This window comes from Callithrix jacchus, chromosome 2 (genome assembly GCF_049354715.1).
Source record: "Callithrix jacchus isolate 240 chromosome 2, calJac240_pri, whole genome shotgun sequence".
NCBI lineage: Eukaryota > Metazoa > Chordata > Mammalia > Primates > Cebidae > Callithrix > Callithrix jacchus.
The window spans coordinates 139,717,373-139,739,830 of NC_133503.1; the positions used below are offsets into that span (position 1 = coordinate 139,717,373).

The window sequence follows — 22,458 nt, forward strand, 5'->3', positions numbered from 1 at the left end:
CCAGCTACTCAGGAGGCTGAGGCAGGAGAATTGCTTGAACCTGGGAGGCAGAGGTTGCAGTGAGCCGAGATCAGGCCACTGTACTCCAGCGTGGTGGCAGAGCGAGAATCCATCTCAAACAAAAACAAACAAACAGAACAACAATACATGGAGTATAGTAGCATGATCTTGGCTCATTGCAACCTCCGCCTCCTAGGTTCAAGTGATTCTTCTGCCTCAGCCTCCCAAGTAGCTGGGATTACAGGTGCATGTCACCATTTCTGGCTAATTTTTGTATTTTTAGTAGAGACATGGTTTCACCATGTTAGCTAGGCTGGTCTCTAATTCTCAACCTCAAGTGATCTACCCACCTTAGCCTCCTATTTTTTAAAACCAACGTGACATGAAAAGATAGACAAATGTGATACATAGTCAGGAAAAGAAAATAAAAGTCAGAAGAAACAGATCTCATTCCCTAGCAAGCAGACTCAGAAAAAAAAAGAAGAAAAAGATCTCAATATCATCGAGATATTAGAATGAACAGACAAAAATGTTGGAGGATCTATCCATTATACAAATATTTGAGGATTTAGAGGAAAGTATAGAGTGAACAGATGGGGAAATCTCAGCCAAGGAATGGAAACTATAAAAAATAACCAGGTAGAAATTACAGAAATAAAAAATAGAATTTCAGAAATAAAATATTCACTAAATGGGCTAACAGCAGATTGAAGATAAAAGACAGGGTCAGTGAACTTGATGCTATGAAAATAGAAACTATCAAAACAGAAATGGAGATTGGAAAAAGGTGGTCAGAGCTTTGGTAACCTGTAGTACAATGTCACATAGGGTAAACTATGTTGGTGGAGTCCCAGAATGAAAGAATTAAGCAGACAAAATATTAAAAGAAATAATTTAAAATTTCCCAAATATAATAAAAGATGCAAGAAGCTCAGCAAACTCAAAGAAAACTAAAGCTAGGCATATGTATCATCGTCATACAGCTAAATACTAAAATTGAAGGAAAAAAAAAAGGAAAGAAATACTGAAAACAGCCAGAGAAATACAATTAATCATATACTGAGGCAAGAGCGGTATGATTGTGGTCAACCTCTCATCAGAAACACTGAAAACCAGAATACAGTAGAATGAAATCTTTAAAAGACCAAAAAGAAAAAAATGTAAAACCAGCAAAATATATCCTTCAAAAACAAGGCTGAAAGGCTAAAATAAAAACATTCAGATAAATGAAAGCTCAGAAAAATTTTCAACAGTAGGCCTGTCATTCAGACTTACAGGAAGGAATGAAAACACCAAAAATGGTAAATACATAAATGTTAAAAACTAGCTTTATTTATACTAAATTTCCTTAAAAGACAAAAGACTCATATATATCTATAGAGAGAGAGAGTGTTCTTGCTTGTTTTTTAAGGCTAGTCAAGTAAAACAGCAGAAGTAGAGAAGGATGAAAGAAATTTATGTGGGCCAGTCATGGTGGCCTAGCCTGCAATCCCTGTACTCTGGGAGGCTGAGGCAGCAATTCACTTGAGCCCAGGAGTTTGAGAGCAGCCTGGGTGACATGGCAAAACCCCATCTCTACAAAAATTACAAAACTTAGGTGGGCAGGGTGACTTGCGCCTGTAGTCGGGCACTTGGGATGCTGAGGTAGAAGGGTCACTTAAGCTCAGGAAAAGCTGCCGGTAGCCACAATTATGCCACTGCACTCACTCCAGCCTTGGTGGTAGAGAGTGAGACTCTGTCTCAAAGAAGAAATTTGTCTGAACATGAGTTGGTTGGTTTAACATTTTAAAATTTAATATTAAAAAAGAAAGAAATAGGCCAGGCACGGTGGCTCGCGCCTGTAATCCCAGCACTTTGGGTGGCTGAGGCGGGTGGATCACGAGGTCAAGAGATCAAGACCATCATGGTCAACATGGTGAAACCCCGTCTCTACTAAAAACACAAAAAATTAGGTGGGCATGGTGGCGCATGCCTGTAATCCCAGCTACTCAGAAGGCTGAGGCGGGAGAACTGCCTGAACCCAGGAGGCAGAGGTTGTGGTGAGCCGAGATCGCACCATTGCACTCCAGCCTGGGTAACAAGAGTGAAACTCTGTCTCAAAAAAAAAAAAAGAAAGAAAGAAAGAAAGAAAGAAAGAAAGGAATCTGTAACTAGTTGTGTTCCTTTAGTAGTAAACACCAATGCACTTGGACCAGCTGCCTCATTAAACTATCACAAAATAAGTTCACTACAAGGTGGAATTTAAAGATATATAGGGCTAAGCACAATGGCTCATGCCTATAATCCCAGCACTTTGAGAAGCTGAAGCAGGAGGATCGCTTGAGACCAGGAATTTGAGACAAGCCTGGGCAACATAGCAAGATCTCTTCTCTACAAAAATTTAGTCATGTATGGTAGCGTACACCTGTGGTCCAGGAGGCTGAGGCAGGAGGACTGCTTGAGCCCAGGAGGTCATGGCTACAGTGAGCTATGGTTGCACGACTGCACTCCACTGTGGGCAACAAAGACCCTGTCTCAAAAAAAAAAAAAAAAAAAGGAAAGGAAAAAGAGGCTGGGCTTGGTGGCTCACACCTGTAATCCCAGAACTTTGGAAGGCTTGAGGTAGGCAGATCATTTGAGGTAAGGAGTTTGAGACCAGCCTGTCCAACATAGCAAAACTCCATCCCTACTTAAAAAAAAAAAATTCCAAAAATTTAGCTAGGTATGGTGACACGCACCTGTAATCCCCAAGCTACTCAAGAGGCTGAAGCAGGAGAATGGCTTGAACTTGGGAGGCAGAGGATGCAGTGAACCGAGATCACGCCACTGCACTCCAGCCTAGATGACAGAGCAAGACTCTGTCTAAAAACAGGGGGTGGGGGAGGCAAAGGTGGCCACATTCTTTGGGGCTACTGAACTGACAAACAAATAAAAGGCTGAGATTTTCAGGAGCTTTGTGGCTGGTGAATGCAAACTACATGCTGGGAGGTTGCAGTGCATCCCAACTCCTCTAGGACAGAAGTTCCAGCATTCGAGACCCTTCCAAACCTTACCCTATGAATCTCTTCATCTGTATCCTTTATGATATCCTTTAAAATAAACCAATGAACAGCTGGTTCAGTGTGCTGAACTTTGCTAGCAGCTGGAAAGAAGTAAGTTCCTCATACAAAGGTTGCTATGCGGCATAATTTAGGCCTTGAAGCAGCTATGGTTTTAATACTTTACAAGATGTGTTTTCTCAAAGCTGCCAGTTCTTTTAGAACTTATCAAATTGAAAAGGCTGGGCAGGTGGCTCACACCTGTAATGCCAGCACTTTGGGAGACCAAGGCAAGCGGACCACCTGAGGTCGGGAGTTCAAGACCAGCCTGATTAATAGAGAGAAACCTCGCCTCAATTAAAAACACAAAAATTAGCTGGACATGGTAGCGCACGCCTGTAGTCCCAGCTACTCAGCCGGCTGAGGCAGGAGAATCGCTTGAACCCGGGAGGCAGAGATCCTGCCATTGCATTCCACCTTGGGCAACAAGAGTGAAACTCCATCTCAAAAACAAACAAAAAACTCATCAAATTGAGGCTACTCCAACCAGCTTTACAAGGAATGGATTTAAGGCAAATCTTGTGTTTACAAAGACTTTACCCCCTTGGCCATTCATTCTTCACCTTGAAGGCAAAAATACCACCCATTTTCTTCACAAACTGTCCCCCAAAGGCAAATCTTGTGTTTACAAAGATTGCTCAGGATGGTCTTGAACTCCTGAGCCCAAGCAATCTGCCCGCTTCAACTTTTAAAAGTCGTGCGATTACAGACATGAGCAACCATGCCCAAACTTACCTTTGATTCCACAGTTTATTTAAAAAATATATTTTACAAAAATCTATGGTAAGTCAGGAAAAGTGAAAAACAACTGATCTCTACAAAGAAAAAAAAAAGAAAAGAAAAGAAAAATTAGCTGGGTATGGTGGTGCATGCCTGTGGTCCCAGCTACTTGGGAGGCAGAGGTAGGAGGATCACCTGAGTCTGGGAGGCTGAGGCTGCTAGTGAGCTGAGATGCCACCACTACACTCCAGCCTGGGTGACAAAGCAAAGAAAAAAAAAATTAAAAAAAAACGTACTTCCCATTGCGTTACAATTGCCAAAAAAAAAAAACGAAAGGGGACAGTTTGTGAAGAAAATGGGTGGTATTTTTGCCTTCAAGGTGAAGAATGAATGGCCGGGGGCGGGGTAAAGAAGCCACCTAGTGGTGGATGTAAAGAACAGCAAAGGATCAGTGCTTTCTAACTCCTAAGAAAGCTGACCAGGTGCGGTGGCTCACGCCTATAATCCCAGCACTTTGGGAAGCCAAGGCGGGTGGATCACGAGGTCCAGAAATTGAGACCATCCAGCCCAACATGGTGAAACCCCGTCTCTACTAAAAAATACAAAAAAATTAGCTGAGCGTGGTGGCACGTGCCTGTAGTTCCAGCTACTCAGGAGGCTGAGGCAGGAGAATTGCTTGAACCCGGGAGGCAGAGGCTGAAGTGAACAAAGATCATACCACTGCACTCCAGCCTGGTGCCTGGCAACAGAGCGAGACTCTGTCTCAAAAAAAAAAAGGAAGAAAGCTGACCACACAATCACAAAGACTGACTAGGACTTACTGGCTTTGGTGACTGAACTGGTAAAATGAATCCTCAGTTTGCCTTCTTTCAAGGCAGAGTGAAAATCACCAGCAACATGGGTCTAGCTATGAAGTTACAAAGTTTTCAGCTTCAGTCAGGCAAAGGTAAGCTATGAGGAACTCCTTTGGCTACTTTTGAAAATCAATATATATCTCATCTCACAGACACATAGCTATATAATTTCATGGTTAGAAATTAGACTGAAACTACACATTGGCAAATAACATGAGATAGACTTGTTTTAAATGGTGTGACCAATCCCAGTTTCCTAACCTCTAGGTGAATACAACCTCTGATGATGAACTACTGCTTTGCTAAACTGCATACAACTATGCATTACATAGTATGTTATTTATGGCCTGGGGTAAAATTGAGTTTCAGAATAAAATTAGGAACAACAAAATCCAAAAAACTACATAAACAAAAGCTCCCATTTTGCTTACAAAGTACATTTACGGACCAGGCACAGCAACTCATGCCTGTAATCCCAACATTTTGGGAGGGCGAGCCAAGAGGATCGCTTGAGTCCAGGAGTTCGAGACCAGCCTGGGCAACATAGTGAGACTTTATCTCTACAAAAAAAATTTGTTTAATTAGCCAGGCATGTGCCTGCAGTCCAGACTACCTAGGAAGCTAAGGTGTGAGGATCGTTTGAGTACAGAGACAGAGGCTGCAGTGAGCCAAGATAGAGGCTACAGTGAGCCGTGATCATGCCCATACACTCCACGCTGCGTAACAGAGCGAGACCCTGTCTCAAAAAAAATTAAAATAAAGTATACTTAAGAATTATTCTGCAGACCAGGCGTGGTGGCTCAAGCCTATAATCCCAGCACTTTGGGAGGCCAAGTTGGGCAAATCACTTGAGGTCAGGGATTCAAGACCAACCTGACCAACAAGGTGAAACCCTGTCTCTACTAAAAATGCAAAAGTTAGCTGGACATGATGGCAGGTGCCTGTAATCCCAGCTACTTGGGAGGCTGAGGCAGGAGTGTTGCTTGAACCTGGGAGGCAAGAGGTTGCAGTGAGCTGAGATGGTGCCATTGTACTCCAGCCTGGGCAATGGAGCAAGACTCACTCTCAAAAGAAGAATTATTCTGCCAAAAAAATTATTCTGCCATAAAATGTAATTTAAGAGTTCCCTGGATGAACTAGAGAAGAAAAAGACTGCCAATACCTGGCAAGTAATTAGTGTTATGCATTTAATAACCTTATTCAGTAATAATTAATAATTCTTTTTTTTCTTTTTTGAGATGGAGTGGAGTTTCGCTCTTGTTACCCAGGCTGGAGGGCAATAGCGCGACCTTGGCTCACCGCAACCTCCGCCTCCTGGGTTCAGGCAATTCTCCTGCCTCAGCCTCCTGAGTAGCTGGGATTACAGGCACGCGCCACCATGCCCAGCTAATTTTTTGTATCTTTAGTAGAGACGGGGTTTCACCATATTGACCAGGATGGTCTTGACATCTTGACCTCGTGATCCACCCGCCTCGGCCTCCCAAAGTGCTGGGATTACAGGCTTGAGCCACCGCGCCCGGCCAATAATTCTTAAAATTTTATACTGGGGGCCAGGCATGGTTGGTCACACCTATAATCCCAGCACTTTGGGAGGCAAGGCAGGTGGATCACTTGAGGTCAGGAGTTCAAGACCGGCCTAGCCAACATGGTAAACCACATCTCTACTAAAAATCCAAAAATTAGCCAGGCATGGTGACAGGCACCTGTATCCCAGCTACTCCGGAGGCTAAGGCAGGAGAATCGTTTGAAATGAGGAGACAGAGGTTGCAGTGAGATGAGATTGCGCCACTGCACTCTACACCGGGCAACAGAGTGTGACTTCATCTTAAAAAAAAAAAAGAAAAAAAACACTTTAAATTTTGCCTTTCATACCATTAGAAACAGTATTTTCTTCCCAAATCAAAATAAAAGAAATATGATCAGAGCCTAGGAGGAAAAATCTAACCTGAACAGAGACCTAACTTCTTATTTTTTTTTGAGAAAAGGTCTCACTCTGGTGCCCAGGCTGGAGTGCAGCAGCACTATCTCAGCTCTGCAACCTTCACCTCCCAGGTTCAAGTGATTCTCATTCCTCAGCCTCTCAAAGAGCTGAGATTACAGGTGCAAGCCACCAGGCCCAGCTAATTTTTGCAATTTTAGTAGAGACAGGGTTTCACCATGTTGGCCAGGCTGGTGTCAAACTCCTGACTGTAAGTGATCCACCCAACTTGGCCCGCCAAAGTGCTGGGATTACAGTTGTGAGCCACTGCCTCTGCCCCAGGCCTATTTTTAAAACAAACAGGTTTTCAAAGTAGGTTTCCTTCTTTTTTAAAAAAATCAGTATATTTGTGTCATAAAACACTGCTGTTGATTAAATAAAGTTTGTTTTCAGATGGTTTTTAAATTATAAGCTCATTAATTTAAATATACAAAGGTTAGTCTTTTTTTATAATTTTCCATGTGTAAGTTTAAATATCTGTATTTATCTTTCTTCCTAGTTTTTCTAAGGCAAATGTTATTTCTTATAAATCAGTGAGATATAGAGTAAAGTAATGGTTTTGTAAGAATGTTTACTAGAAAATTTACATAGTTCTTCCTGGGGAAAAAAAAGGGCAGACGATTTCAGACTAGATAAAAAAGCATGTCGTGTGCTCCATTCAGTAGGATGTATACTAAAATTGGAACAATATAGACAAGATTAGCCTGGCCCCTGGACAAGGTAAAAACAAACAAACAAACAAAAAACCAGCATAATCCATCTACGTGGTCTATAAAATGCGTACTTACAAAATGTAAAGACACAGATTAAAGAAATTATTAAAAAAAAAAAAAATCGGCAGGGTGCAGTGGCTCATGCCTATAATTCCAGCAATTTGGGAGGCCGAGGCGGGTGGATCACGAGGTCAAGAGATCGAGACCATCCTGGTCAAAATGGTGAAACCCCGTCTCTACTAAAAATACGAAAATTAGCTGGGTATGGTGGCACGCACCTGTTGTCCCAGTTACTCGGGAGGCTGAGGCAGGAGAATTGCTTGAACCCAGGAGGCAGAGGTTGCGGTGAGCTGAGATCGTGCCATTGCACTCCAGCCTGGATAACAAGAGCAAAATGCCGTCTCAAAAAAAAGAAAGAAAAAAAAATCATAGGCCAGTAAGAATGGCTCACACCTATAATCCCAATACTCTGGGGGGCTGAGGTAAGAGGACTGCTTGAGCTGAAGAGTTTCACACTAGCCCGGGGAACATAGTGTGACTACATCTGTATAATAATTAAAAAAAACACACACACAACCATGCCAGAGCCCAGCACTGTGACACACATTTGTAGTGCCAGCTACTCAGGAGACAGAGGCAGGAGGATCTTTTAAGCCCAGGAAATTGAGGCTAATAACACCTGAAAATAGCCACTGCAGTTCAGCCTGGGTAATATAGCGAGACCCCAGTCTCTAAACAAACAAAAATAAACATTTCCTAATGGTAAAAGAATAAATTCATCAGCATGCTAAATGTGAACATTCAACAAATGAGTTTTAACATCATAAAAGTAAAAACAGAAATAAATCCATAATCATGGCTGGAGATATTCTTTTCTTAGTAACTGATAGAACTAGATACCACCACATGCAACAACTGTAGAATACACATTAACTTCAAGTACACCAGAAACATACACCAAGATGGAAATATGCTAAATTTAACTTTTTAAATATGCTAAATTTTTAAATAAGTAAATATATTTCAAAAATATTAAATTATGGGCCGGGCGCGATGGCTCACGCCTATAATCCCAGCACTTTGGGAGGCCAAGGTGGGTGGATCACGAGGTCAAGAGATCGAGACCATCCTGGTCAACATGGTGAAACCCCGTCTCCACTAAAATACAAAAATTAGCTGGGCATGGTAGCGCGTGCCTGTGATCCCAGCTACTCAGGAGGCTGAGGCAGGAGAATTGCTTGAACCCAGGAGGCGGAGGTTGCAGTGAGCCAAGATCGAGCCATTGCACTCCAGCCTGGGTAACAAGAGCGAAACTCTGTCTAAAAAAAAAAAAAAATTTACATATATATATTTTATATATATATATATAATTATAAATTACATCAACATGTACAATAAAAATTACATTAGAAAACAATAAGATATTTAGGCCTGGCACAGTGGATCACACCTGTAATCCCAGCACTTTGGGTAGCCAAGGCAGGCAGATCACTTGAGTCCAGGAGTTCAAGACCAGCCTGGGCAACATAGCAAAACCTTGTCTCTACAAAAAAAAAAAAAATTAGTTGGACATGGTGGCACACACCTATAGCCCCAGCTACTTGGGAGGATGAGGTGGGAGGATGATTTGTGCCAAGGAGGCAAAGACTGCAGTGAGCCAAGATTGTGCCATGGCATTCCAGTCCGGGAAACGTGCCAGGCTCTGTGTCAAAAAATAAAAACTTATTTAGAAATGTTCCAGATGCGGCTGGGCGCGGTGGCTCAAGCCTGTAATCCCAGCACTTTGGGAGGCCGAGGCGGGTGGATCACGAGGTCAACAGATCGAGACCATCCTGGTCAACATGGTGAAACCCCGTCTCTACTAAAAATTACAAAAAATTAGGTGGGCATGGTGGCGCGTGCCTGTAATCCCAGCTACTCAGGAGGCTGAGGCAGGAGAATTGCCTGAACCCAGAGGGCGGAAGTTGTGGTGAGCCGAGATTGCGCCATTGCACTCCAGCCTGGGTAACAAGAGCGAAACTCGGTCTCAAAAAAAAAAAAAAAAAAAAAAGAAATGTTCCAGATGCTTAGAAATTAGGCAACAAACTTTTAAATAACTGAGAAGTCAAGGAAGAAATCAAAGGGGAAACCAGAAAATATTTTTTAACTGAATAATAACATTGGGCCAGGTGCTGGCCCGATGTAGGCTATTGTAGGCTCATGCCTACAATACCAGCACTTTGGGAGGCTCAGGAGGTTTTTTGCTTTTTGTTTCTGAGACAGAGTCTTGCTCTGTTGCGTAGGCGAGAGTGCAATGACACAATTTCGGCTCACTGAAACCTCTGCCTCCCAGGTTCAAGCCATTTTCCTGCCTCAGCCTCCTGAGTAGCTGGCAATACAGGCGCCTGCCACCACACCCAGCTAATTTTTGTATTTTTAGTAGAGACAGGGTTTCATCATGTTGGCCAGGCTGGTCTCAGACTCCTGACCTCAAGTGATCCACCCACCTCAGCCTCCCAAAGTGCTGGGATTACAGGCATGAGCCACCACACCTGGCCAAGCTCAGGAGTTTGACACCCACCTGAGCAACCTGGTGAAAAATCATCTGTACAAAAAAAATACAAAAATTAGCTGGGTGTAGTGGTGCACACCTATAGTCCCAACTTCTTGGGAGGCTAAGGCAGGAGGATTGCTTGGGCCTGGGAGGCGGAGTTTGCAAGTCAGCCAAGATGATGCCATTCCACTCCAGTCTGGGCAACAGAGCAAGACTGTCTCAAAAAAAACCCAAAAACATCAAAAGTTGTGGGACACAGCTCTAATGATGCTTAAAAGGAAATGTAAAGCTTTAAATGTCTTCTTTAGAAAAGAAGGCTTTAAAATCAATGCTCTAAGTTTTCATCTTAAGACACTAGAAAAACAAACACAAAGTAAATAGAAGGAAGGAAGTGCTAAAAAGTAATAACAAAAAAAAACAATAAAAACACACGAACAATTCGAAATCTGACATTAAGAAAATTTGGTTCATTAAAGAGATGTTTAGGTTAATAAACACTAAGCAAGACGGGTAAGAAAAAAAGAGGCTGGGGGAAGTGGCTCACACCTGTCATTCCAGATCTTTGGGAGGTCAAGGCAGGCAGATTGCTTGAGCCCAGGAGTTCTAGACCAGCCTGAGCATCATGGCAAAACCCAGTCTCTACAAAAAATACAAAAAAATTAGCCAGGCATTGCGGTATGCGCCTGTAGCCCCAGCTACTAAGGAGGCTGAAGTGGGAAAATCACTTGAGCCCAGTAGGTCAAGGCTGTACTGAGCCAGGATAGCACCACTGTACTTCAGTCTGAGTGACAGTGAGACCCTGTCTCCGAAAAAAAGAAAAAAGAGAGAGAGAAAATACAAATTATCAATGAAAGAGTAAATTTATAATCTAAACCCTTTCTCCAAAGAAAACTATAGGATCAAATAGTTTCACAGATAAATTCTATCAAATATTAAAGACAAACAATACTAATCTTTAATAAATTATTTCAGAAAATAGAAGAGGGAGAACTTTCCAACTCAATTTCTGTGACCAGTACAAGCCTCATAGCAAAACAGGGCAGACTTTAAAAGAAAATTACATATATCAGTATCCCTCATGAAAAAAGTAGCAAAAAAAATCCTCAAGAAAATGCAGCAAAATAGAGCAACACAGAAAAAGAATACGGTATGACCAAATGGGGCTTATACACGAATGTAACATTAGCCCAACATCTGAAAATAAATGTGATGTAATTCAGTAGCTTTAAATACAGTCTATTATCACCTTTCTTTTTTTTGAGATGGAGTCTCGCTCTCATCGCACAGGCTTGAGTGCAGTGGCAGGATCTCGGCTCACTGCAACCTCTACCTCCTGTGTTCAAGCAATCCTCCTGCCTCAGTCCCCTGAGTAGCCGGGATTACAAGTGTGCACCACCATGCCCACTTAATTTTTGTATTTTTAGTAGAGACGGGGTTTCACTATGTTGGCCAGGTTGGTCTTGAACTCCTGACCTCAGGTGATCCGCCTGCTTCAGCTTCCCAAAGTTCGAGTATTACAGGCGTGAGCCACCGCGCCCCCGCCTACTCTCACTTTTCCACACTTTACCCAAAGACCTGCTAGAGCCACAGTAATCTTTCAGGGAAGGAATCTACATGATTTTTGAAACAAATAGCACAGTTACAAATTTATAATTAATTACTCAGATCATCAGAGAGCTCCAATTCTAGAAAATTAATTTCTAGCCTTCACAGAATTTTAATTTTGTTCTTTTATCAAAGCTCAACATCAGAAAATGAATGTAAAGAATATAAACAGCTCATCTCTTACCGAAATAGAAGGCTATTTCATTATACTGTACAATGCGCTTTATGTAATGTACCGACAATCCATGTAATTTAGTTCTAGGGGAGAAAACATACTTTCCTAATGGTTGCTTCTTTTTTTTTTTGAGACGGAGTTTCTCTCTTGTTACCCAGGCTGGAGTGCAATGGCGTGATCTCGGTTCACTGCAACCTCTGCCTCCTGGGTTCAGGCTATTCTCCTGCCTCAGCCTCCTGAGTAGCTGGGATTACAGGCACACGCCACCATGCCCAGCTAATTTTTTTGTATTTTTAGTAGAGAGGGAGTTTCACCATGTCGACCAGGATGGTCTCGATCTCTTGACCTCGTGACCCACCTGCCTCGGCCTCCCAAAGTGCTGGGATTACAGGCTTGAGCCACCACGCCCAGCCCCTAATGGTTGCTTTTATTAATGTAATGAACATGATAGGGATGAGAAATGAAGGAAAAGTCCATGTTTGGGTAAAGACCTCACTATCAGTTGAGAATGCATTATGGCAACATAGTGTAATGGCACTCAAATGCACTTCAACCCAGAAAACTTGTATAAAGTTTCTCAAGCAAAGAAACTAAAAAACAGAGAAAGCTTAGGCATATAATAGCTGTAACTGACATCACTGTTGTCATTAGTGTCACTGCTTGTCCAAAAGCAAAGGACCAGAAAATGAGACCTGAATAAACTCAGAATTCTTTAAGCTTTCCTAGGAAATTCTGAAATATATTTTATGTTCAAAGAGCTACCCTTAGCAGGGTACGGTGGCTCACACCTGGAATCCCAGCACTTTGGAAGGCTGAGGTGGGTAGATCACCCAAGGTCAAGAGTTCCAGACCAGCCTGACTAAAACAGTGAAACCCCGTCTCTACTAACAATACAAAAATTAGCTGGGCGTTATGACATGTCCTGTAATCCTAGCTACTAGGAGGGTGAGGCAGGAGAATCACTTGAACCCGGGAGGCAGAGTTTGCAGTAAGCCAAGATTGCTCCACTGCACTCCAGCCTGGGCAACAGAACAAGACTCTGTCTCAAAAGAAGAAAACAAAGCTACCCTTAACCAAAGTATTCTTTTCATTATGTAACTCTTCTTATATCTTAGTTGCAGTGTATTTTTATTGGTTCTCCCTCAAATTCATTTTAGAAATGGACAAGATATAAATAAGAAAATATGAAACTAATATAAAGAAGATTGTAGCCATATCAGAACTGATAAATATTACTTTTCAATCAATAAAGAGGGATAAATGTAATAAAATCATAACCATTAAAAACAAAACAAAACAAAAAAACTGGCTCACATTTGTAATCCTAGCACTTTGGGAGGCTGAGATGGGCAGATTGCCTGAGCTCAGGAGTTTGAGACCAGTCTGGGCAACATGGTGAAACCCCAGCTCTACTAAAATACAAAAAAAAAAAAAAAAAATCAGACAGGTGTGGTGGCAGGTGCCTATAAAACCAGCTATGTGAGAGGCTGAGGCATGAGAACTGCTTGAACCCAGGAAATGGTTATAGTGAGCCAAGACCATGCCACTGTACTCTAGTTTGGGCAACAAAGTGAAATTCTGTCGTGTCCTTTGCAGGGACATGGATGAAGCTGGAAACGATCATTCTTAGCAAACTAACACAAAAACAGAAAACCAAACACCACATGCTCTCACTCATAAGTGGGTATTGAACAATGAGAACACATGAACACAGGGAGGGGAACATCACACACAGGGGCCTGTCCAGGGACAGGGAACTAGGGGAGTGATAGCAGGGGGTGGGGGAATTGGGGAGGAATAGCATTAGGAGAAATACATAATGTAGATGATGGGGTGATGGATGCAGCAAACCACCATGGCACGTGTATACCTATGAAACAAACCTGCATGTTCTGCACGTGTATCCCAGAACTTAAAGTATAATAAACAAATAAATAAATAAAATAATAATAGTGTGTTATACAGCAATAGAAGACGAAACAAGTCCTTTATTTTTAATCAAAGATAAATGGTTAAAATTTTTTAAAAAGTGAAACACTGTCTCCATTAAAAAAAAATTAGAAGAACTGAGATTTAAACCAAAGGTAAACAAGTAATACTACTAACATTTGTAATGTTTGGTCTCTTTCCAATGAGCAAATGTGATGGGTTTATTTTACCTTAATTTCTATCCTTGCTCTGTGAGGGAAAAGCTGTCCGATCATAGAAAAGTCAGTTCCCACCATGCTGATGGCTAAAAAAAACATATCTGTTTCTGTGAAAACAAAAGATTTAGAAAGACTAAAAATTAATCCTCTCAATATTTCAGAAAAAATAAATCTTACAAAATTTGACAGCAGTTAATTTAACTGGAAAGATCACCATGGAATATCTAAAAACATCTTATAAATAAAAATTTTTCAGTATAAGAAATCATATGCAGGCATGGTGGCTCACACCTATAATCCCAGCACTTTGGGAAGCCAAGGGAGTACAAATCATTTGAGGTCAAGAGTTCAAGACCAGTCAGGCCAACTTGGCAAAACCTCATCTCTACTAAAAATTAAAAATAAAATGAGCCAGGCATGGTGGTGTGCACCTGTAATCCCAGCTACTGGGGAGGCTGAGGCAGGAGAATAGCTTGAACCCAGGAGGCAGAGGCTGCAGTGAGCTGAGATGGCGCCACTGCACTCCAGCCTGGGCAACAGAGCTAGAATCCACCTCAAAAAAGACAGACAAAAGGAAAAAAGGAAAAAGGAAAAGGAAAGGAAAGGAAAGGGGAGAAACGGGAAAAGCGGAAAGGGAAAAGGAAAAAGTGAAAAGGGGAAAGAAAAGAGATCACATAAAAGCAGCGGAATTTTTTTTTAAGACATTCATTCTGCCTTCTGATTTATTCAAAGTTCCCTGGCCAACATGGTGAAACCCTGTCTCTACTAAAAATACAAAAATTAGCTGGGCTCAGTGACACATGCCTGTAATCCCAGCTACTCAGGAGGCTGAAGAAGGAGAATAGTTTGAACCTGGGAGGCGGAAGTTGCAGTGAGCCGAGATCATGCCACTGCACTCCACCGAGTGACAGAGCAAAACTCCATCTCAAAAAAAAAAAACCATTAACAGAAGTTACACCTCAGAAGAATAGGAACAAGAAAGTCAAAGAAGGGAAGTATAGAGTCTTTCTTTATACTCTATATTCTGCTGTTTGAATTCTTCCCCAAAACTACTGTCTTTAAAATAAAAATAAGCACTAGCATGCAACAGATTTTTAACAGCATAATATTTATCTATAAACTTTATTATACAATTTTATCTGTGGGAGAACATTAGGACCATTAGAAATACTCTATTGTTATCTGCAAAATGGGGTTAAAAAAATTAATAGTCAATTGTTAATTTTTACTTAATTGGTATTTGTTGTACAGGGATTTGACAGAGAGATTCCAGCCAAAATGACTATAAAGTTAACTCTTTAAAAAGATTTCTTTCAGCAGAATAGTGACTAAAAGAAACTTAAAAAATAAAAAGAAAAAAGAACAGAAAAAAAGAATATTTCAGGGCCAGGCACAGTGGCTCACGCCTGTAATTCTGACACTTTGGGAGGTGAAGGCATGAGGATCACTTGAGCCCAGTGATCCTCAATATGCTGCCCAGGCCTTGGAGACAGACCAGCCTGGGCAACATATTGAGACCTCATTTCTAAAAAAAAAAAAAATCCAAAAAACAGGCCTGGCACAGTGGCTCACACCTGTAATCCCAGCACTTTGGGAGGCTGAGGTGGGTGGATTACCTGAGGTCAGGAGTTTGAGACCAGCCTGGCCAACAAAGTGAAACTGTCTCTACTAAAAATACAAAAATTAGCTAGGCATGGTGGTGGGTGCCTGTAATCCTAACTACTCAAGAAGCTGAGGCAGGAGAATTGCTTGAACCTGGGAGATGGAGGCTGCAGTGAGCAGAGATCGTGCCATTGCACTCCAGCCTGGGCAACAAGAGTAAAACTCCACCTCAAAAAAAAAAAAGAAAAAAAAAAATCAAAAAAATTAGTGGGTGTGGTGGCACACACCTATAGTGCCACCTACTCTGGAAGGCTGAGACATGAAGATCACATGAGCCCAGGAGTTCAAGGCTGCAGTAAGCTGTGATCGTTCCACTGCACTCCAGGCTCGGCAATCAATCAAGACCCTATCTCTACTTTCTAGGGTTTTTTTTCTGCATTTTTTTTGTAAAAATGAGGTCTTGCTTTGTTTCCCAGGCTTGTCTCAAACTCCTGGCCTCTAGTGATTCTCCTACCTCAAAGTCAGAGATACCATTCCATGGAGGGCATAAGATATAGGTGTTAGGCCAGGCATGCTGGCTCATGCCTGTAATCCCAGCACTTTGGGAGGCCAAGGCAGATGGATCACTTGAAGCCAGGAGTTCGAGACTAGCCTGGTCAACATGGTGAAACCCTGTCTCAGGAAAAAAGAAATTACATTTTTTATTACATTCTTTTTAAAATTTAAAAAAAATAAATAATACATAAATAAAGATATAAGTGTTAATAAAATTAGCTGGAATAAAATGGTAGTTTGCGTTTTATTTACTTAGGGGAGACTTGATTTAATTCAAAAACAGTCACTTCATTTCAAATAAATAATTTACACACTTTTAAATGAAAATTAGTTACCTTTATTTGACCATGGTTTAGAGTAATAGTTTTTCCTAAAGCTGGAGTATGTAGTTGTAGAACCTCGCTCAAATATGGGGTCATTTTCTTCAACAACACAAGGGCCTTTTGTTCTTAAAACTTCTACAGTTAAACTGAAATAAACACATTTTTAAGTAGATCTGTACTAAAAACGAGTAAGGAAACAAATAGTAAATGAGATTTAAATAATTATAGTTTGAAGTTTAGCATGGCAATCATATCAAAAGCACAATATTTACGTGAAATACGGGTATTTTCCAAGCACCTGCTAAGTTTTACTTTTAAACGTGATTCCAAGAGGGCAGGAAGAAATGCCAATTCATTTTCGAAATCCATAACAGCAACATAATATTTACAAAATATCTTTGGGCTACCTATTACAAAAAAGTATTATTGACTTCCATACGTTTTTCATATTCAGTATGTATTGCTGTGCTGGACTCAATGGAAATTTTGAAAAACAGAAGCACTTATGTTTTACATTCCTGCAGACAAAGCAGTTAAATATGCTTTTAACTATTCAATGGCCAGTAAAATCATCATCACAAACTAATGGAAAACAGCCCACAAAAACAACTATTATTAGCAGTATTAATGCTTAATTATAGAATGTAAATGTTATAAAATTATTTTTCACTAAGTAAACTTTCAAAAGGTCTTCCAATGCTCTATTTATTTACTTACTAATTTATCATCTTTAAAAAAAAAAAACCCTAGCCAGGCACGATGACTCACACCTGTAATCCCAGCACTTTGGGAGGCCAAGGTGGGCAGATAACGAGATCAGGAGATCGAGACTATCCTGGCCAACATGGTAAAACCTCGTCTCTACTAAAAATACAAAAATGAGCCGGGCGTGGTGTTGTGAGCCTGTAATCCCAGCTACTAGTGAGGCTCAGGCAGGGGAATCACTTGAACCTGGGGGAGGCTGCAGTGAGCCCAGATCGTGCCAGCACTCCAGCCTGGAGACAGAGCGAGACTCCAAAAAAAAAAAAAAAAAAAAAAAAACCTTAAAAAGACAAGCAAATTCCAAATTCCACAATGCACAATGTGAGAAATTAAATATTATAACTGAGAAATTAAACCAGAAGATGAATTAAATCTCACCGTAACAAAAATCACAAAATATGTTAAACCCACATTTCAATTTCAATGCATATTCATTGGTTATTACCACATAACAGGATATGCTCTTAATAATACGAGAACTTGAATATTGACTTCAAGACTGTGTCAATATTAGAAATTTATCCTCAGTGGAAGATAGCATATGATTAGTTCAATAGCCTGACTCAATGACCAGCAAAGATGGTAAAACAACAGGGTTAGGTTAATAGATGATAGGTCATCTTCTCATATAAAATAGAATTATAAAAATTACTAAAATTGAGTGGGAGGGGACAGAAAAAAATTACTCAAATTTATAAATTAATCTCACCCATTTTTCTATTTATGATATTCATTATGCAAATATAAACACCAAGGTCTAAGTCACAGAGGCCAATATAGAAAGAGGATCTCTCTCATGGGACAAAGCATGTTTGTTCTCATGAAAGCACAGTCTCACATTCTCTCTTTTTAAAATACCTTTCTTCATCCAAAATAATAGAACCATCTTCTGCCACTTTTACTCGAGGAACCAGTAATGCCCCATCATCTGTCTCTTCTTCCATTTCATTATCTTCAGCATTAGGAGTTCTCTTACCTTCCTGCCTACCAAATATAAAGATAAGTTAATTCATATAGGCATGAGAATTATTTCTTGAATAGTACAAAATTTAAAATAAATGATTACAACCTCAACCTTCTAGCTATTTCCAACTTTCTCTATAATCCAAATGAAAATAGTATGTGTGGTTAAGGACACAATTATAGGATTTTCTCAAGTTTTATCTGGAGGCATTTAGTAAAAAGTCATTAATCTCTTTTAAAATAAAGAGAAACAGGCAGGGCATGGTGGTTCATGCCTGTAATCCTAGCACTTTCAGAGGCCAAGGCAGGAAGATCACTTGAGGCCAGGAGTTGAGATCAGCCTGGGTAACATAGCAAGACCCTATCTCTACAAAAAAATTTAAAAATTAGCCCAGGACGGTGATATATGCCTACAGTCTCAGCTTCTCAGAGTCTGAGGCAGGAGTATCTCTTGAGGCTAAGATTTTAATCACAGCGCTGCACCCCAGCCTGGGAGACTGTCCAAGACCCTATCTGTAAAATAATAATAATGATTACAGTTATATAGCATTAGTTTCTACATTATTTGATTAACATTTCAGTACAATCCTTCAGGGTATTTTCATACTTATTTGAGCCTTAAGGAAAATAGCCAGATGCAGCAGCTCATGCCTGTAATCCTAGCATGTTTGGAGGCTGTGCAGGAGGATTACTTGAGCTTAAGTTCAAGACCACCAGCCTGGGCAACATAGTAAAACTTTATCTCTATGGAAAAAAACCCTTGAAAAATTAAAAAGTTTAGCCAAGCATGGTGGCACACACCTGTACTCCCAGCTACTCAGGAGGCTGAGGCAGGGGGATCACTTGAGCCCAGGAGGTCAGGGCTGCAGCGAGCTGTGTTCACACCACTGCACTCCAGCCTGTGTGACACGGCGACACCCTTTCTCAAAAATTAAATTAAATTTTTTAAATTACAAAACCACAAGTCCAACCAAATGTAATTTGTTTTTGTTTTTGTTTTTTGAAACAAAGTTTTGCTCTTGTTGTCCAGGCTAGAGAGCAATGGCACAGTCTTCACTCACTGCAACCTCTGCCTCCTGGGTTCAAGCAATTCTCTTGCCTCAGCCTTCCCAGAAGCTGAGATTACAAGCATGTGCCACCACGCCTGGCTAATTTTGTATTTTAGTAGAAACAGGGTTTCTCCATGTTGGTCAGGTTGGTCTTGAACTCCTGACCTCGTGATCTACCCGCCTCAGCCTCCCAAAGTGCTTGGATTGTAGGTCAGTGCACCCAGCCCAAATGTAATTTTTTTTAAGAGAAAAGCTCTTGCTCTGTCACCCAGGCTGGAATGCAGCAGTGTGATCATAGTTCACTACAGCCTTGAACATGTGGGCTGAAGCGATCCTCCCATCTCAGCCTTCTGAATAACTACTACTGTTTTTATTAGAAGGCAGGGCATTATAAGTACATGTCACCATGTGCAGCTAATCTTAACATTTTTTTGTAGAGACAAAATGTCACTATGATGCCCAGGCTGGTCTCAACTCCTGGCTTCGGGAAATCCTCCCATCTTGGCTTCCCAAAGTGCTGAGATTACAGGTGTGAGCCACTGTCCCCGAATCCAATCAAATGTAATCCAACCATAACAGGAAACACCATTTGATTCCACTTTTTTTTTTTTAATGTAGCAATAGAATATATTCAAAAATAAAATAAAATACTTACTCTTTTTTCTGGACTGAAGTCAATGGCTTTTCGGTTTTCTTTTCCGGTTCCAGTGAAGAGCTATTGAACATAAATAACAATACCTTTAATAAATTATTAGTTAATATCCTCTCAATTCTATCTGTAGGCAAGAAGAAAACTACTTTGTTTTTTTTTTTTTGAGATGCAGTCTCACTCTGTCACCCAGGCTGGAGTGCAATGGCATGATCTCAGCTCACTGCAACCTCTGTCTCCCGGGTTCAAGCAATTCTCCTGCCTCAGCCTCCCTAGTAGCTGTGATTACAGGCATCTGCCACTGTGCCTGGCTAATTTTTATATTTTTAGTAGAGACAGGGTTTCACCATCTTGGTCAGGGTGGTCTTGAACTGTTGACCTCATGATCCACCCACCTCGGCCTATCAAAGTGCTGGGATTACAGGCCCCTCTAACTTCTGTTTTTTAATGATATACCACAGCATTTTGTTAATGACAGTGCAATCCAACAATAAATTTTTCAGTCAAAAGCTTGTCATCAAGTACAACTAATTTGTTAGGTCCTAAGTAGGGAATACTTTTTTTTTTTAATACAACAACAGTGTCTTGCTGTGTCACCCAGGCTGACATGCAGTGGTGTGATCTCAGCTCACTGCAACCTCCACTTCTTGGGCTCAAGCAATCCTCCCAACTCAGCCTCCCAAATAGGCTGGACTACAGATATGTGCTACCACACCAGGCTAATTCCTGTCTTTCAATTTTCTTGCAGAGACGAGGTCTCACCATATTGCTCAGGCTGGTCTCAAACTCCTGGGATCATGCGATCCTCCCACCTTAGCCTCCCAAGACGCTGGGATTACAGACATGAGCCACCACACCCAGCAGAGAATAGGAGGCTCCCAGTCCCGAAGCATGAAGCAACCTAGGTGTCTTGTCTCCAACTCCCAGATGTTAAACAACTCAAAACCCAGGTTTCTGACCATTTCTTCAATAGGGCCAAAGACCTGTTGAATCTGAAAAAAGGCTATGGTGAAGAACTGGCCCTAATTCCTACCCCTACCTGCTAAACTAACAAAGATTATAAACCTTCTGCCTCCCAGGCTTTTTTTTCTTTTTGAGACAGAGTCTCGTTCTTTCTCCAGGCTGGAGTGCAGTGGCTTGATCTTGGCTCACTGCAACCTCCGCCTCCCAGGTTCAAACTATTCTCCTGCCTCAGCCTCATAAGTAGCTGGGATTACAGGTGCACACCACCACGCCCAGCTAATTTTTGTATTTTTAGTAGAGAAGCTTTGTTCTTGGATGATTTATTAATCAAACTACTAATGTCTATTAGAAGGCAGGACATAAAACTTAAATCACTCCTTTACATCAGGTTATAGATGTTAGAAATACAAATTGCAATCTTTTCAAACTTTTTTTTTTTTTTTTTTTGAGTCAGAATTTCGCTCTTGTTACCCAGGCTGGAGTGCAATGGTGCGATCTCGGCTCACCACAACCTCCGCCTCCTGGATTCAAGCAATTCTCCTGCCTCAGCCTCCCGAGTAGCTGGAACTACAGGCGCGTGCCACCACACCCAGCTAATTTTTGTATTTTTAGTAGAGGCGGTGTCTCACCATGTTGACCAGGATGGTTTCGATCTCTTGACCTCGTGATCCACCCACCTTGGCCTCCCAAAGTGCTGGGATTATAGATGTGAGCCACCGCGCCCGGCCTCAAACTTTTTTTTTAATAAGACAGTCTCACTGTCTCCCAGGCTGGAGTGCAGTGGTGCAATCCTCGCTCACTGCCACCTTGAATTCCCAGGCTCAAGTGATCCTCCCACCTCAGCTTCCTGTGCACCACAATGCCCAGCCAAGGTTTGTATTTTTTCGTAGAGATGGGGACTCACTACATTGCCCAGGCTAGTCTCAAATTCCTGGGCTCAAGCAATCCTTTCCTCTTGGCCTCCCAAAATGCTGGGATTACAGGTATGAGTCACCTTGCCTGGCCAAAATTGCAATCTTGATTACAAGAAAGTTGCTTAGTTGGTTTTACTACACCTTAAGTAATTAATGTAATGAAGCATAAGAAAGGAAACTTTTTTTTTTTGAGACAAGATCTCGATGTCACTCACACCAGAGTACAGTGGCATGAACATGGTTTACTGCAGCCTCAACTGCCAGGGCTCAGGCAGTCTTCCTACCTTAGTCTCCCAAATAGCTGGAACTACAGTCACATGCCACCATGCCTGGCCAATTTTTGTATTTTTTGTAGAGACAGAGATTCACCATGTTGCCCCAGCTAGTCTCAAACTCCTGGACTCAAGCAGCGCACCTGCCTTGGTCTCCTAAAGAGCTGGGATTATAGGTATAAGCCACTGTGCCCAGCCAGGAAATGTATTTTTAATCCTAGAAATAAAGGGCATAATTTACCATTCCTAGAAAGTAGTTACTTGAAATCCTGCTACTTTTGTTATGAAATTCTATTTAAAAGGACATCATATATGTTCTAAATTTTGTCAACACACTTTTGGGAAACAAAAAACTGTACTCTAAAAATGGTATTTATATCACTATATACCCAAAGAAAGTAAAACAAAAGACCCAGCACAATGGCTCACGCCTGTAATCTCAGCACTTTGAAAGGCCAAAGTGGGTGGATCACCTGAGGTCAGGAGTTGAAACCAGACTAGTCAACACGGTGAAACCCCATCTCTACTAAAAATACAAAAATCAGCCAGGCATGGTGGACAGCACCTGTAATCCCAGCTACTTGGGAAGCTGAGGCAGGAGAAT

General features: G+C 41.3%; 1 protein-coding gene and 1 non-coding gene across 15 annotated transcripts in view; one reads left to right on the plus strand and one right to left on the minus strand.

Moving 5' to 3' along the window:
* The window catches only part of BDP1 (BDP1 general transcription factor IIIB subunit), a 131,228-nt gene that overhangs the window by 102,379 nt on the left and 6,391 nt on the right, over nt 1-22,458 (minus strand). For all 14 annotated transcript variants that reach the window (XR_013532285.1, XR_013532286.1, XR_004739867.3 and 11 more), the window contains exons 4-7: nt 19,712-19,771; nt 17,903-18,028; nt 16,295-16,428; nt 13,815-13,909 (exon numbers count right to left, since the gene is read on the minus strand). Coding sequence is in view for 9 of the 14 variants with exons in the window: in XM_078365371.1 (XP_078221497.1) it covers nt 13,815-13,909; nt 16,295-16,428; nt 17,903-18,028; nt 19,712-19,771 (415 nt within the window). In the remaining 5 variants the exon portion in view is untranslated. The remainder of the gene's footprint in view (nt 1-13,814; nt 13,910-16,294; nt 16,429-17,902; nt 18,029-19,711; nt 19,772-22,458) is intronic.
* On the plus strand, nt 7,282-7,385 carry LOC118151894 (U6 spliceosomal RNA). Its single transcript, XR_004740294.2, has one exon. It is a non-coding gene; the product is annotated as a U6 spliceosomal RNA (small nuclear RNA).